The sequence below is a fragment of the Lissotriton helveticus genome, chromosome 3_1 (assembly GCF_964261635.1).
Source record: "Lissotriton helveticus chromosome 3_1, aLisHel1.1, whole genome shotgun sequence".
Lineage (NCBI taxonomy): Eukaryota > Metazoa > Chordata > Amphibia > Caudata > Salamandridae > Lissotriton > Lissotriton helveticus.
Window position 1 is genome coordinate 956,713,959 of NC_136061.1, and position 17,199 is coordinate 956,731,157.

A 17,199-nucleotide genomic window follows, 5' to 3' on the forward strand; every position below is an offset into this window, starting at 1 on the left:
CCTAGGAAGGGATGGTTTAGTCCTGTATGCACTAAAGCATACACATTATTAAGAAAGGCCTTAGCTAAGGAAACGAGAGATAAAGACGAGATTATTAGCTTAAGGAAGGCCTACTCCTTAGCTATAAAAAATAGAAAAAAGGAAATTAAAGATGATCTGTGGGACCAATTACAGAAGAGCAGCGCCCTAAAGGATAGTTCTGCCTTCTGGCAGGTAGTGAGATCCCCTTTCCTCCTTGCTCAGGCAGACGTTTCAACTTTGGACGTTGCTATTGACGCCAGAGAATGGGTTGAGTACTTTTCTGAGGTCTTTCGTATGGAGAATCCCCATGAGATGGCTTCTACTGAAGCACTCCCCCATATTAAATATCCATTAACCCTCTGTTTTGATCATAAAGAGGTACAAAACGCATTAAAATTATCTAAAGGGGGGAAGGCGCCAGGCCCAGACACAGTCCCAGTAGATCTCTTCAAACACAACCCGCACCTTTGGACCCCGATTCTTACAAACGTATTAAACGCAGCCAAAGAGGTGGGCCTGGTAAAATCGGGGTCAACCTCGATACTGGTCCCCATTTACAAAAAGGGTGATAGGAACAGTCCATCCTGTTATAGACCCATTTCATTCCTGGACTCGCTCGGGAAGATGGCTGGACGCATTCTTCTCGAGCGACTCCAGGAGTGGACAAATCAACAAAATGTGATCTCGGATTTGCAATATGGGTTCAGGGAGGGACTGGGTACGGTTGACCAGGCATTGAATCTGACGCTCTTGGCTGAGAAATATGTACATGCTAAAGGTGCCTCTCTCCATATGGTATATGTTGATTTGTCCGCAGCCTTTTATTGCGTTGTGCACTCAAGGCTGTGGACAATCATACTCCAGATGGGCATTGATCCACCGATTGTAGATTTCCTGCGAGAGCTGTATACGGGGGCTACAGGAAGAGTTAGATACGGAACTAACGGCCAGTTAACGGATAGCTTCCGGGTCGAGAAGGGGGTCAGACAAGGGTGTGTTCTGGCCCCCTTCCTCTTTACCCTTTACACAAACGGGCTTGAGGCTGCTCTACTCGAGGGCACGGATGACCTTCCAGCCATTGGTCGTCGGCATATTCCAGCCCTACTATATGCCGGCGATGCGGTTCTCCTTGCCCGAACCCCAGTACAGCTTCAACGGGTTCTGGACAAGTATTGTTCATTTATGGCTGGCCTGAATCTAAAAATAAACATAAAAAAACCTATGTGATGCATGCTGGCTTAAAACATAGAAACCCGAAGACAATTTGTGTTAACAAAGCGCCCCTTGAACAAACATTAACATATCCTTATTTAGGAATTCTAATTGATAACAAGTTTAAATGGAGGGAAGCTATTAAATCTCGTAAGTTAGTATTTCTCAGAACTGTAACAGCGCTCAAATCCTTTGCGCAAAAGTTAGGGAAAAAACCACCGTCAGAAATGATTAAAATATATAAGGCAAAGTGTATAAGCGCAGCAACCTATGGGGCAGGGGTCTGGGGAGAAGCGAATACGGACCAGCTCCAACTAATTGAGAACTCTTTTCTAAGGTATCTGCTATCGCTTCCGAGAAGCGCGACTACTTACGGATGCCATAACAAACTACCTCTCGGATATAATAAAAATTAAACCAATTATGTTGTGGCGGCGAATTTGGGTTACAGACCAGTGCCACCTGACAAGGGCAATTGTGCAGGATTGTCTGAAGCTTGAAAACATGAGGAGGATCAATTGGTTGGCCTATGTTAAGACATTTCTTAAGGACATGGGCCTCGAGAAATACTTTGATGATCCCCCCGCAATAGCGGACATAACAAAAACTGAACTAAGAATAGCTTGCCTGTCACATTTGAGCGAATTGCGCCTATCGAAGGAGGCCGGGAAAACATCAGTCCAACACTGTCTCTTAATCCAAACTGTGCCCACAATTCAGCCCTACCTAAATTACAGTATAAATCAATATGGGAAATTTTTGTTGACCCGCTTTAGATTTAATTTGTTACATCGTATGCTTTCCTTTCCACTTCAAAATGATTGGTCCTCAAACCTATTCCCCTGTCCGTGTGATTCCACCTCTCCACAATCTACCATTCATGTGGTATTTTTTTGTAAGTTCTATACCGCTCCACGCACGAGGTGGGTTGTTCCTATTCTGAGGGTAATGGGGTTGCGGCAGTGCCGCCCAGCATATCTGGTACTCCAGTACCTGGAACATGAACTGATTGCTAAATCCCTAGTTTATTTCTTCAAATTCTGTGTTAGCCATCGTCGTAACCTATGATGTTTTGTTCGTCTATTGTATCCTGTGATGACACTAGTATGAGCTAAGTGCTCCGTGATTAATTTTTAAATGTTGGCTAAAGTAGCTTTTTATAAATATATAATATTTTAAATTCTGCATCTGTACATTTATGTATAATTAGTTTTAAAAGCCGTGTAAAATCCAAATCGCTTTTTATTAGTTTTAAACAGTTATCTAAAAGTTGCCATGTATTTTATGTACTTTTATGGAATTTCAATAATTACGGAAATCCGAATAAAGACAATTTGATTTGATACTAAGAAAGTGGGGGCTTTGCCATTGGCAAAGTCGATTTAGCAATGTTACCACTGCCGTTTCAGTCTGCAGTGACAGGCTGGGACCATTTTGAGCATTGTCACAGACAGGCTAGCACAAGCAGTGCTGCAGCGCTGGGTGGACACTCAGCCTTACACTTCCTGGGTACCATATACTAGGCACTAATAAGTAAGTCAGTCCTTGCCAACTGGGCATAGTCAATTCAACATAACTTTGTAATGGGTTAGAACACTGGCACTAAATTCTGATTAGCATGCGTCAGTGCACTCTCAGATTAGGAAAACCAGCAGCATCAGTCCAAAAATATCGGGTTGAACATGAAAAAAGAGGCATTTCCTTAAAGTCTGCGCTTTTAAGAATGCTCGAACAACATACCTTTTCAAAAAGAAACATTTGACTAATCCTTCATCACAATTCTCGGTTTTTCACTTCCCTTCGTCCCTTTAGCCATTTCCACATGCAAATCATGTCTCCATATAAATTAACACATTATAACACAGAATGAATTACTAAAATTAAGAATCAGTCTCTTCCATAACTCATAAGCTAAAATTCCCTTGTTGCAATCACCTCCATTCACCCGAAGTCTCTTTTCAACCTTGTAAAGTTCCATACAGCAAAAAGCTGTAGAAAAAAATGTCAATCTGGGAACAGAGACATGTCCATGCCTTTTCTTGTCTTTTGATAAACAGAAGTCTTTATTGGCTTTTCCCTTTGAGGCGTTGCCCAATAGCACAGCCCCGCCAATAAGAAATGCAATGTGGGCTTTATTTAGGTCGAGGCTAGGCATCATGTATGTGCTGTCTTCAAGGCCTGCACTATCACTATACAGAGTGTAATCCCGCCTACTGCTTACCATTGGTTCACTCCTGTGTGTGTCTTATTTACTGGGTCTTCATTGGCTGGTGCTTCCAAAACATGACTTCTGTTTTGTGATCAGGAGCAGCGGCCAACTACTGTTTAAGTACACTGTAGCTGTTTGTATGTTCCTTAAGAGATTACCTCAACAAAGCAAAGTGCTGAAGCTTGAAAACATAACGTGAGTGGCACAGGGACACACTTCAGCCGACTTGTTTTAATTTCCTGTTATAACTGGGTTCATGACGGCAGGTCAGAGGAGCGAGAGCATTGCTTCATCTTGGCACAACACCGCTCAGCCAAAGTGAGCCTCAGTCCACTACAAAATCGCCGTACCATATTAACACTCAACAGCATAACACAACACCACTATGTTGAATTGCCTCGGATTTGCTGAATTTCTCAACGCATAATATTTGCAGGTTTTGCCATGCTATTCAATAAGGACACAACTGCCCGTGCCAAGTACTTACACAGATCGTCCATGATTTTAGCATAATGCCCGTTTTGCGTGCTATAATCTTTTAACAGATGTCAGTCTGTAATGTCAGTACATGCGGTTGATATAAAAACAAGTCCTATCACCAAATAATAGGCTGTGTGTGTTTTTACCGTGTGTCCTCATTTTGTAGGCTGTCCCTGTTTTATTCTTTTTCTTTGGCTAGTTGGGCCTCTTTCCTTATCGTACCATATGCTAGCTCCGCATCAGAAAAGAGGGTAGTGTTGCTGGATCTCTCATGCGGGCACTAGGAGATCCTCAAGCACGCAATATCGCTGGTGCAGCTTGGCAAGAAATATGCTCTCAGAAATAAAGGTATTTGGGGCGTGGATTGGACGCCGAAGGGAAATGGCGGATCCAGCGTGAGCTCCGCTTTCAAGCGGGACTCGTGTTCGTCTTTCGAGCCTCTTTTCTGCCGCTTTCTACACCTAAGTGCCGGGAATCGAGGTCGGAGCATGCGGTGAGTCGATGGACCGCATTGAGACCGCTTTCTTGTCTGCAATTCCTCGTTTTTAAATGCAGTCTTTTTTTTCGCATCTGAGACGCGGGTGGCGGCCATTTTAGGTCGCAACGCTCGCGTCTCCTCATCGACCAGTTTTTTTTTTCTTTTTCTCTCTGCTATTCAGTTAGTATAAGGAACTTTAAAATTGGCAACCTGTTTTATGGACTATTGTTCACAAAATGATTTTGGATGGCAGTGGTGCATAGTCCTGCATGTAACTTCAGGGAGTGCCTCCACATGTTTATCAGGACACTATTTCACTACTTAAATAAACAAAGAGAGGAGTACCATCATTGGAAAATCAAAAGAGTTTCCTAATGTGGTGGTTAACTGACAAAAGAAAAGAATGTAACCTTTTGTTAAAAACCCCTCACTCACTAGCCTAGTGGTGACATGCTTCATCATCGGGGTCCACCCGGGCGGCCTAGCGTCACCAGGGTGTGCTACAACACCTGGAATACAGTGGAGCAGGTTGTGAGTGTAAGTGCAGAAAAAAGTGTGTTAATAATTGTCCTGGTTTAACTTAGTGGGAAGATACATTTTATTTACAAGTAACTGGACAATATTAAAAAGGTGGAACGAGATACTGTGAGGGTAATTAAGGCCAAAAGTATCTCTATGTGTGTACTGGTCTACATGTTTCAACCAAAGGAGAGATATACCAGGTTTTCATCAGGACCGTTAAGACAGGGAACTGGCCGATATGCGCCCCCTATAAGGCACACCCAATCCTAGTCCCTTGTGACCAATGTTAGCAAACATCGCTAAATGGTGAAAAGACTCAAACTCTTGTGGCGGAAAGGCCGATTACCTATATCACTCCTCCGCTGCCCTGAGGAGTGATATAGGTAATCGGCCTTTCCGCCTTCCCGCCATGAGATAATTAATATGTTTCAGTAGTGGGGATACCACCTCCTGCCCTCCGATGAAAAAAGACACTAAAATAGGAGTCTTTTTGACTTTTTCCTTACTCACCCACAGAGTTTGAGTCTTTTCACCATTTAGCGATTTTTGCTAACATTGGTCACAAGGAACTAGGATTGGGTGTGCCTTTTGGGGGCGCATACCGGCCAGTTCCCTGTCTTAACGGTCCTGATGAAAACCTGGTATATCCCTCCTTTGGTTGAAACATGTAGACCAGTACACACATAGATTCTCAACGATCATCTGTAACAGGCACTAAACCAAAGAGACATAAAAATGACCCACCGTCTCCTATTCACTCCTCTCTGAACACTGTTCTGGATTCTATCTTAGATGAAGTTCGGGGTCTCCAACCATTTATGTCTGCAACAAATGAAAAGCTAAAACAAATTGAGGATCGATGGGTTGTTATCGAGGGCAAAGTATGACAACTGGAACAACGTGTTAGTGACCTACAGGAATTATCTACAAAGATTCCAATACTAGAGCAAGAAATTCATAAACTGAAAATCCACACAGAAGACCTCGAAAATCGAAATAGTAGAAACAACTTACGCCTTTATGGCCTTCCGGAAAATGTAGAAGGGTCAAATATGGTACTGTTTCTTCAGAAATTCCTTCCAGAGCTTTAAGGTCTTCCGTCCTCAACCACTCCACTCAACATACAAAGAGCACATCGCTTGGGGCACCTCAACACCAACGCTACGAAACCTTGTGGCATCATCATGCTCTTTCTGGAGTTTACTGAACTAATGAGAATCTTGAAGGCAGCTAAACTCAAATGCCGTCTTATTTGGTCTGGTCATAATATCTTCATCTCACAGGACATTTCCAATGCAACTAATGCACGTCGTAAGGAATTCCCCCCCCTTGTGCCCTCAGATGAGACATCTTAATATTCAATACGGAATACTACATCCTTGTCTTTGCAAGGTTACCCATAATGGGCGTTCACGTACTTTTGATGATCCGGAAAAACTCAAACTTTTTCTTCAGAAACTTTCTTCCAGTGGAATGGATACTAACACTTGATTTCTTCTTTCTCTCTCTAGCCTTTCAGGATTGCCTCTTCCAACTCATTTGCTATGTTTTCCTTACTTTTCTCTGACATGAATTGCTTCCTTCTCTTTTTGTTTCTCATTTGTATGAGGTTCTCTATCTACTATCTTCTTATTCTTATTTCTGAGGTCCGCTTTCCCCTGCGTCCCTATGTTCCCTCTCCATTGTTTTCCTCTTTTCTTACAGATCTGGTTGTTTTGCCTTGATCTGTTTGTTTGTTTGTTTCTTTCCTTTCTTTATTTTCTGTGTTCAATTCTTTTCCTCATCTCTTTTCCTCCCCTTTTTTCTTTCTTCAATCTTCTTATCTTTTCCTACCTTCTCGTTGCTTATTCTTGAGCTGTTCACTTTACTCAATTTGATGTCTGTATATAATGGTACTGTGCGATGTTCACTGTATATGCATCTCATGTGTGTTGTAGCTGTACTCCTGCTGTGTATCACATCCACTCGTCTCTTACCCTCCTAACCCTCCAATATGAGTAAGTTTGTCACGTGGAACTTTCGGGGTCTTGGACACCCCATCAAAAGACAAAAGGTATTATCTCATTTATCTAAGCTTAATTCTCAGGTTTCTTTTCTCCAAGAAACTCATTGTACTGATGCAGAATCACTTAAGTTGAAAAGGCATTGGGTGGGGCAAATTGCTTACTCTCCTGCATCTAGCAAAAAAGGTGGTGTTGCCATATTATTTCATAAGTCATTATCTGTACAAATTTTGTCTACGCAGAGTAATGATGATGGACGATGGGTAATGGCAAAGGTTGTTATACATAACAAGACTCTAGTTTTGTTGAATATCTATGGCCCTGTTAAACCAGATCCGCAGTTTTGGAATAAAATTAAAATTTTAATTTCTTACATAGATTGTCCCAATATTGTTGTTGCTGGTGATTTTAACCAATGGATGGACCCTTTTTCCAATAGATTATCTAAGTGTAAGTTTACCCCTGATAAATCTCATAAAACATTTCAATTGGCCATTACCTCTCGTCCACTTTATGATGTTTGGAAGACATGTAATCCTGACTCACTTGAATATACTTTTTTTTCCAATGTGCATCAAACTCGTTCTAGGATTGATTATGTTCTAGTTAGTAAGCCTCTACTCCCTTCTATTCAATCCTTAGAAATTGGGTCCATTTTTTTCTCTGATCATGCTCCCATCCATGCTGTACTTGATCTCTCACTCCCCTTCATTTTAGTCGCTGGACACTTAATGTTTTTTTATTATATGACACTGTTTATATTAAGGAAGCCACCACGTTTATTAATGAATTTTTTCACTTTAATAATCCATTTGACACCTCTGTTTCTAATAATTGGGATGCCTTCAAAGCCTCTTTTCGTGCCTTCACTATTTCTTATGTCTCGAATAAAAAGAATGCCATGCGGAAAAAATATACTGCCCAGCTACAACATCTCAAATCACTAGAACATACTTACTTCACTTCCAAATCGCCTTCTCCTCTCCATGAATTAATTAAGGCCAAATCTGAACTCAATAAATTAGCAATGATTGAAGCTTGTAATGTTCTTCTCAAAATTAAATCCAAATATCATGGTGGTCAAAATAAAGCAGGTAAAATGCTTGCCAATTATTTGAAAATTTAATCTGAACATAAAAATATCGGTCCCATCTTTAATGAATCTACTAAAAAAATGGTGTAGTCAGATGAAGATATTGCAGAGGTTTTTCATGAGTATTATAACTCTCTTTTATTCTGATGACACATTTCCCTCTAATCAAAATTTAGATACCTTTTTCTCTGGCCTCCCTTCCCCCGTCTTTTCCTGATGAGTTTGATGCATTGGAGAAGGAGGTCACTTCACAGGAGATAATGAATACTATTAAATCTTTAAAAAAAATGCAAAGACCCTGGTACTGATGGTCTACCCATTGAATTCTATGCTACTTTTGCTTCCATTGTTGTCCCTCACCTTTTAATACTTTTTAATTCTTTTGTTAAGGATGCCAAAGCCTTTGGCTCTTTTATGGATGCCTTAATTATCATCATCCCCAAACCACATAAAGACCATTCTCAATGTAAAAATTTCCGTCCTATATCTTTAATCAATTATGATTGTAAAATATTTGCCAAGATTCTTGCAACAATACTTGAATCACTTATTCCTTCATTGGTAAAAACTGACCAAGTTGGATTTGTGAAGGGTAGATTAGCATTAGATAATTCACGAATGTTCGCAAATATTATTTCTCATGCTAAAAAATAAACATTTCCCCTTGCAGCTTTGTCACTGGATGCCGAAAAGGCATTTGATTGCATTAACTGGCAATTTATGTTTCAAACTCTTCAATGGTTTGGTTTTGGCCCCACTTTTATCTCTTATAATAAATTATTATGCTCCGGTCCTCGAGCTAGTATTTTTGTTAATAATAATCTTTCTAACTTTTTTTCGTTATCCAGAGGTACAAGACAGGGTTGCCCGCTCTCACCTTTACTTTTTGTTTTATGCCTTGAGCCATTCCTGGAGCGTCTCCGTATTAACTCACATATCTCTGGTTTTATTCATAATTCCATTGAAACCAAAGTATCTGCTTATGCAGATGATATCTTAATTTACATGTCGAACCATACTGAATCTCTCCCGCCGCCTTTTATAGAAGAAGTCCATTTATACTCCAGCATTTCCGGTTATAAATTAAAACTCTCAAAGACAGAAGTTTTACCCTTAAACTCCATATGTTATCAGTTTATGTTTGATGATACTAATTTTACTTGGTGTCCTTCAAAAATTAAATATCTTGGTATTTGGTTTTCCACCTTATTGCCTGCTACACTTAAATTTACGTTTAACACGTTACTCACTAAAATTCAATCACTTCTTCACACTTGGTCCCCCCTATATCTTTCCTGGTGGGGTAGGTTAGATACCATTAAAATGATGATTGTTACTCATGTTCTCTACACATTATCTATGTTACCTTTTCGAATTCCCATCCACTTTTTCTCCCAAATTAACTCTACCTGTATAAAATTTTTGTGGAACAAGAAACATCCGCGTATTGCTCCTACTAGTCTTATTCGTTCTAAATCTGAGGGTGGTGTTCGTTTTCCAAATTTTAGAGCATATCATTCAGCTTTCCTAATCAAGCAAGCCTTTGCTTTATCCCATGATTTTGCTGACACCCCTGTTCCCAGAAGGATTGTTTTTGAACGCTCCTTAATTAAGGACTTTTCTTTTCAAAATGTACTTTTTATGTCCAACTGCACTTTCCTGTCAAATAATCCTATTTTAAAATATTCCCAGAGTTTATTATATAATACATTTTCTAATGGTTTTACTCCCTTTCAGTGTTTTTTATCCTCCACAATTTGGTATAACAAATATCTTAAATATAAAGGTAAATCATTTTACTACAAATTATGGAAAGAGAAGAGAATTATTTTTGTTTACCAATTGGTTTCTCAAAATTCTGTTATTCTTTTTCTACTTTACAAGTACAATACCATTTACCTGACCCCTGTATTCAAGAATATATTATCATTTTCAGCGCCTTACAATTAAATACTTTTGACCTTCCAGCTATTACACCTTCTCTTACTCCATCCTCTAACCTATATCTTTTATTTCCCACACACAGACCTAAAGCTGCTCTTGTATATAAGTTATTGTTATTAAATGTTACTGAGAGACCTAAATCCCCTACTGAAATTGCATGGGAAACTGAAATCCGTTTCTTTTCCCATTACAATTTGGGATAAATTGTGGTCTAAGTTATTTAAAGTCTCTGCTGTTGCTCGTATTACCCAATCTTTATATTTTATTTATAATAGAGTTATTATCACTCCTGTTGGTATTTCTAAGTTTTCTCCCTCTTCATCTCCTTTATGCTGGTCTTGGTCTAATGATACTGGCACATTGAAGCATCAACTTTATGATTGCTCTAATGTTTTTATGTTTTGGAAATCTGTTTGGTCCATATGCATGAACATTTTTAAGTGTGATCTTACATTATCATTACAAAATGTATTTCTATGTTCTTCTTCACCTGATGTTGTGGACTCATCTTCTGTTACCATGTTACTTGATCTTTTTATTACATTAGCTTTCAAAGTTATCTTATCATCCTGGAAAGATAATTCTAACATGGTGAAATTTTATTTGTGACGAACATAGAATAGCTACTGTTTCCTCCATCTCTATCTCCCCAAAAATTAAATCTGATCTTCTTTTGTTTCCCTTTTCATCATATCTCTCTCCTCATATTTTTGTACACTAATTCCTACTTCTTTCTTTCCTTTCTTTTATTTTTCTGCAAAATGTTTGGACCTTTCATACCCTTCTGTTTCTTATTCTTTCTTTTCTATCTTTCTTTTCTCTATCTTTTTCTTTTCTCCCTCTTACCTCCCTAATGTTATGTGTATATTAAACCATTATAATATTTCTTTTACCTATGTTTTATAATATGCTATGTACATTATGACTTTTTCATTTTATTGTCTTTATTTTCTCTTGTACACACCACACAATTCCACTGCACACAAATCCACAACTAAAAGAAATTGTCATTTACAATCCCAATAGCCCTAACACTCGCAAATGCGAGACCTAATACATTGAAAATGCTTGTTTTTTTTGTTGTCTAAGTCAGTGCTTTATATCCACTATGCACGGTGTCCTTCACTCCTCCAGGGTTGCCAGTTGACAGAGGCTGAGGAGTGCTTCGAATATCTGGGAATATGGGTTTCCAAAGATCTCTCCAAATTCTATGACCACAATCTTCGGCCGCCACTGATACGTCTCAAGTCTGATGTTCAGCATTGGAAGTTGCTGCTCTTAAGATGATGTCTCTTCCCCGATTTTTGTACGCACCGCAGAACACCCCACTTCCAGTTGCTCCACACTACTTTACGATGAGTCAAAACTACCACTAGCCAAGACAACAGCTCCCCCCAGCCCCCCTACCAAAGTCAACGTCGTGTACAGCTGCAATGGTCGCACTGCCCTTAAAGCCAGTCCTGCCTCCAGCAACGGGACAGGACAAGCATTTGCAGAAATGGGGTCAGAGCTAACCACATAGCCATTATATGAAGGAAAAGTTCCTTGGAAGTGGTGGGGTGTGACGTCTCCTCTGAGAATTCTTTGAACTTTTTTTGGGTCAAATTTGCTAAAAGGCTGCAGACCCTTATAGGGATAGGGCATTCATGAAATATTTCAGTACTTTCATGGTGCACCAAGGAAACCTCATTTCTAGGAGTAGATTTATTTTATATGTCTTGCCTAGACAGCGCTTGCGTTGTCTCTTCGAGAAATACTGTATTCAGAATATGGGTTTTAATATCTGCCTATCTTCCTCCCATGTTTTTAATTGGCTCCTTTAACTGTCTTTTAGAAATGCTTCCTTTTATTTGGTTCATGTCTTTAGTAGTTCCTCCTTTTCTACTGTTGTAACCTCCCATGAGGACTCCCCATGTTACATGTGACTTTACTCTGTACATTTTATTTACAGTTTCAAAGCACTTTTGTTAATGACTTTTTCGTCACAGGCACGACAGCTAGCACTTCCCCAATGCTCATCAGATGCTTCCTAGAGTGCCAATTCCTTCACTTTCCCCATCTCCATTGGTTTTAGAGCTAACAAACACACAGGGCATTTGCATCTCATACAATGCTTTTCCAGGGCCCCTCTTCCATGCACTTGCCCCTCCTGCTTGTTCTCCTGCATGGTTTGTTCAGCAATCGTGCAATTGTACATATTCAACCATTGTTTAGTTATATTTATAATGACTTTACATTTATTTTTTACCATTGGCATGTTTTTTTGTACATTCCATGCCGAGACTCAAACCCGGTTCACCAGGCCCAAAGTCGGCCGCTCTGTTTGTAACTACAGATCGCTAAGAGTCTTCTGTTTCTATCAGGCGCATTAGGCCACGCCCAGTGCCCTGACAAAGCGCCCGCTTCACTGACCCTGCGCTTGCATTTCTTTATTATAATCAGTGTGACTGCCGCCACGCTTTATCTTTAAGTTCCGTTCCACATTTAGATCATCTTCAGACTCACTGGTCTACCCACGTCATATGTCTTAAAGCTTTAATAAAACCATTGTGGGCAGCATGACTGTGTGCTCGTTACGCTTTAATAAAACCCTTGTGTGCAGCATGACTGTTTCATTTCCCCTCTTTTCTTTCACTCATCCCCCCGGGGTGCCTGGCTCCTCTTCCTCTCCTGATTACGCTCGGTCTAGCTCTCGACCGTCACATCACACCACTTAACGTCTGGTTTTGCTTCCCGGCCCGCAATCATGAGTCATACTGCTTTCGGCAGTGACTCCCTCCATGCCCGACGACCGGGCCAATCCGCCCTCTAATCGAGGATCAGTTGCCTTCAACCTGGTAAGCCCTTCCCTACACAATTGCACTTCTCCTGTTCTCCCCTTTTTTACCTCCTTACACAACTACACTACCATAGATCTCCCTGGGAGTACTCTCCTATGGTCCAAGAGCCCCAGGTATGCATTCTTCATGCTTCTTCAGACTCTTTGCACTGCGTACATCATCATCAGCGCCCCACAGGACTGCACCACCAGCAGTCAGATTATGGTGCTGAAGTTTGTAGGTACCTTGCACGCTCTCCCAGGGTTTGTGAGCCCCTGGCATGATTGACTCTTGGCGCTAGGTATCAGATGGATTAATATCACCCAATGCGACTACACATGCACTGGTTGGATTATGGTGCCAATGGCATCAGATACCTTGGTCACTCTCCAGGGATTTACTTCTCCCCTCACTTGGGACCTGAATTTTCTATGAAATTTCTACGGCTCCTTCTCCAGCACTTTGGCTCTCCAGATCTGTGCTTCGATTACCCCTCTTAGCTTTCCTACAGCCTTCCTTGGGCCATTCCTCACTCAATTTCCTTCCCCCTTTTCCTTTTTTTTTCCACATAAGGATACGGTTGGATTTGGGCAGATTTGGCCCCAGATGTCCTCCTCCCACACCCCTAATTGCATTTATTGCACACAACACCAATATTTAACAGAGATCACTTTCCTTCCTCTCTAACCAGGTAAGGTAAGGTAAGGTAAGGTAAGGTAAGTATACTTGGTAAACCGGTGCTCCATATTTGACACAGGGCTTTCTTCCAGTGATTTTTGCTTTAAATATTTTCTCCCTTGTTTGAATAGCCTAACTTTTTGGCATGAATTTGTCCCCATGGACAAATATTGGGCATCCCATACGCAGGAGGTCTTTAGGGACGAAAGGGTTACAGTTCCTGCAGATCTTTTAATTTGTTTTAATGGGTCAGCGGGGATGCAGGGGTCACTAGTATCACTTTTTTTATCCTTTTATCCTGCTTACTGCTCCAAGGGACCCCCGAATCTTGCAGTTTTTAGACCAGCCTCTAAGAGGAGCAATGTCTGGCAAATAATTTTTGATGTCTGAACAATAGGTGTAAAAGCGTTAAGATAACCATGTTGTTCCTGCTTACATTTTACATGCTTTACTTAATCTTGCATTCCCTATGAGTGTTTGCTTTTCCCAGGATGTTGTTACTGTTTATTTTTCAGGCAGCAAATCACTCTTGTCTCCCCTCCCTCATAAACTATTTCCCATTTTCTAGTTCTCCGGCGCCACGAAGTCATACGAATGACAATAGCGCTATGCAAATATGATCACTCCACTGCAAATAAAAAACAAAAGTAAAAAATATAGTCATTTCCAATGCCAAGAGCTGTAACTTTCACAAATGCGAGACCGATTGCATTACAAATGCTTTTTGCTGATTATGATGGATTCTTCAACATGTCAGATCAGTGCACATGCACCCAAGTCCCCTCTCTACAGCGACAGGCCCCATTACCTGGTAACGCGGCAGGCATCGCAGACCCAGCCCTGCTCTTTCTTGTTGTATCGGCTGCAGTTCTTGCAGGAGTAGAAGTGACAGTCCAGGCACTGGCGCTTGCTGTTCACCAGGAACCGGAAGGGCTGGAGGCAGTGCACGCAGTGCGTCTCGTTCAGGTGGGACTGATTGGAGATGAGCTCTCGCTTGGTGCTCTCCTTCTCCACCTTTCCTTTCAGATCTCTGGAGAAATAAACAAAAGACTGTGAGGCACCTTATCAAGCGTGTCAAGGTAAGCAGTGCTTTCAATAGGAAGGTACTGAAAGATACTGAGGGCCTTATTTAGAGTTTCACAAACGCATTATAGTCTATGGCACTTATAATGAAGCAGACAGGATATCTGCCACATTTTGAGGGAGTATCCTGTCCGCCAAACTCTAAATAAGGCCCCAAATATCTGCACTTGTTTAATTTGAAAGCGAGAGTACCAGCTCGTTTGTGCAATAAACACAGCCCCACTCATGTACATCATAGTTAGGCTGTCCTGTTTTCAGTTTCTATTTTTGGTAAATTCTGGTGGGGTTTTTTCAGTGTTTTCAATATTTTAAAAAACAGTTGTTATCAGTGGTTACACATTTTCACGCCATTAAAAACAAAAGAAAATGTGTTTTTCGGGTGTTTATGGAACGTTTTGCTTTTATCATTGCTTGCTTTCTGCACTGAAAAAACATGGTATATAGACAGTGTATGTATAGTGTATATGAGGTCCAAATAGATTTTTGCAAATTAAACTTATTGTAGTACACCATACAATACTTCTTCAGTGAGTATTTGGTCATGTGCGCTCGTGCTTTCCTTCCCATGTAAACTTCTGTGAAAAGGCCTTCTCAGCATTTATTTATTTCTGGTATTTGTAGAGCGCGACACTCATCCCAAGGGATATCACGGCGCTGAAAAGAAAAAGGGGACTGCTGAAATTATGCGGGGGGAGTTAGTTTTTAGGGAAAAGGTGAGTTTTGAGTTTTTGCCGGAACTGAAGGAGGTCTGTGGTGTGTCTAAGATCCATGGGTAATTCATTCCATCGTTTGGCCGCCAGGTGTGAAAAGGCTCGTCCACCCGTTCTTGTTTTGTAGATACGCTTGGGTTTTGCTAGGGCTGAGTTATTGGATCGTAAGTTCCTGTTCGGAATGTAAAACTCGATTTTCCCTTGCAGGATTGTAGGGCCTGTTTTGTGGAGGGCTTTGTGCGCGTGACAGAGTAGTTTGAAGGTGGCTCGCTGGCGCATTGGCAGCCAGTGGAGTTGTTTCAGGCATGCTGATGCTGAATCTCGTTTGCCCTTGTTGCATACCAGTTTGGCTGCCTGATTTTGAAGGACCTGTAAGCGGGAGAACAGTTGCTCATAGCCATAGCCCCTTGGGCTGAGAACCGTCAGCTAAGGGACACAGTTGGGATGACTCTTTCTTTGATGCCACATAAAGCACGAAATGATAAATATTTGCGTTTTAGTTCCTGGACATAAGAAAACAGTGCACCAGAATGGACTAAAAAGTCAATAGCATCCCTCATTAACTCTGAAGATTGTAAAGATGCTTTCAGCATACCATCTAACAAGTGGCAAGGATCTCCTACAGGGAATCACTTCAGCTCGGGTATCAATTTTGACAGGTCATCACACAAATGTTTTATATACGTAGCTGAATCACTACAAATACAAACAATACCACTCCAATCTTTGTTGAACTTGGAAAGAACCTTTTTTGCAGAGCATAACAAGTGACACTGCGTTCCATGTTTTCCAAAAGTCTGGTCTCACGTTTTCACCACTATCCCAGATGCTTGGTGATATATATACTTGTCACTATACCTTGCAATTAATGTGTAAAGCCTGAGGTGTTGGCAATTCGCCTACTATCAATACTGACCCACTAGAAACTATGGTCTGATGTATTAAGGGTTTTTACACATTCTCTGTGGGTAAATGTGATGACACATATTAGGAAAGATTTTTATGAAAATAGCCATTTTACCTATCAGTGAAAGAATCAAATTCAGCCAAAATATCAAATGTGAGTTTGATATGTCCTGATTCTCTACAGTTTATAAAATAATTAAACTAAACCTAAGACGTGAAACTAAACCCTGCATCTTTAGACCAAAGGCCATAAAACTGAAAAAAAGTAAAAGGAAGAAGAAACAATATTTTAGTGGCATCCCTAAAGAACAAAACGTAAACAGAATAATGTTAGCCAGTCTTTCTTACTGCTAGCTTGTATAACAAAGTTACATTTTATTGACCCCTTCAGTAAGAACAAAATGACTCTTTCACTTTCTTTCTCCTTTCTTTGAATGGCATTTAGTTTGTGGTTGTGCAGGTGTTTTTTCAGTGTTTATATGTTTTCACCAGTGAGGGCTATTTTTCTTTCAGTGGGGTTTTATCAGTTATTATAGGTTTAAACCTAAAACCCCACAGCCTAATCATAGTAGAAAAGGCCACTTTATTTTAAGTTTACCCAATCGCATAACTATATACAGTATAACATCATGAAATAAATTGCATTTTCCTCAAAATCCCCCAACCTTTATTCCAATAATTCAATCAAAACTTCATATAAAATATCCCATGTCATTGTAAACCCCAACTTCTCACTTCCCCCACCCCCGCGTTCAGACATTTCCCCCCACCCCTAGGAGTGGGTAAGACCGCTACTGACTTACCCTCCCCCCCACCCAAAACCGCTATAAATGACAACAGGAAAAATTGGGAAACTTCAATGCCGTGCTAGAGTGGCAAGCAACAGTTCTCGTTTTTTTTTTTTTTACCTCTGAGGGAGGGAGGGTGGGACAACGGGGAAAAACGACGACGACACACCCCGGGCACCTCTGCCGCAGTTGTCCTACCGCTAGCCTGCTTCAGAATGCCGCCTGAATCCCTTCCCCAGCCTAATTACCCACA

General features: G+C 40.7%; 1 protein-coding gene across 4 annotated transcripts in view; it reads right to left on the bottom strand.

Annotated features, from left to right (window-relative positions):
* The window catches only part of MLPH (melanophilin), a 391,857-nt gene that overhangs the window by 252,719 nt on the left and 121,939 nt on the right, over nt 1–17,199 (bottom strand). For all 4 annotated transcript variants that reach the window (XM_078681363.1, XM_078681362.1, XM_078681364.1 and 1 more), the window contains exon 2: nt 14,268–14,489. In XM_078681363.1, coding sequence (XP_078537489.1) covers nt 14,268–14,489 — 222 coding nt within the window. The remainder of the gene's footprint in view (nt 1–14,267; nt 14,490–17,199) is intronic.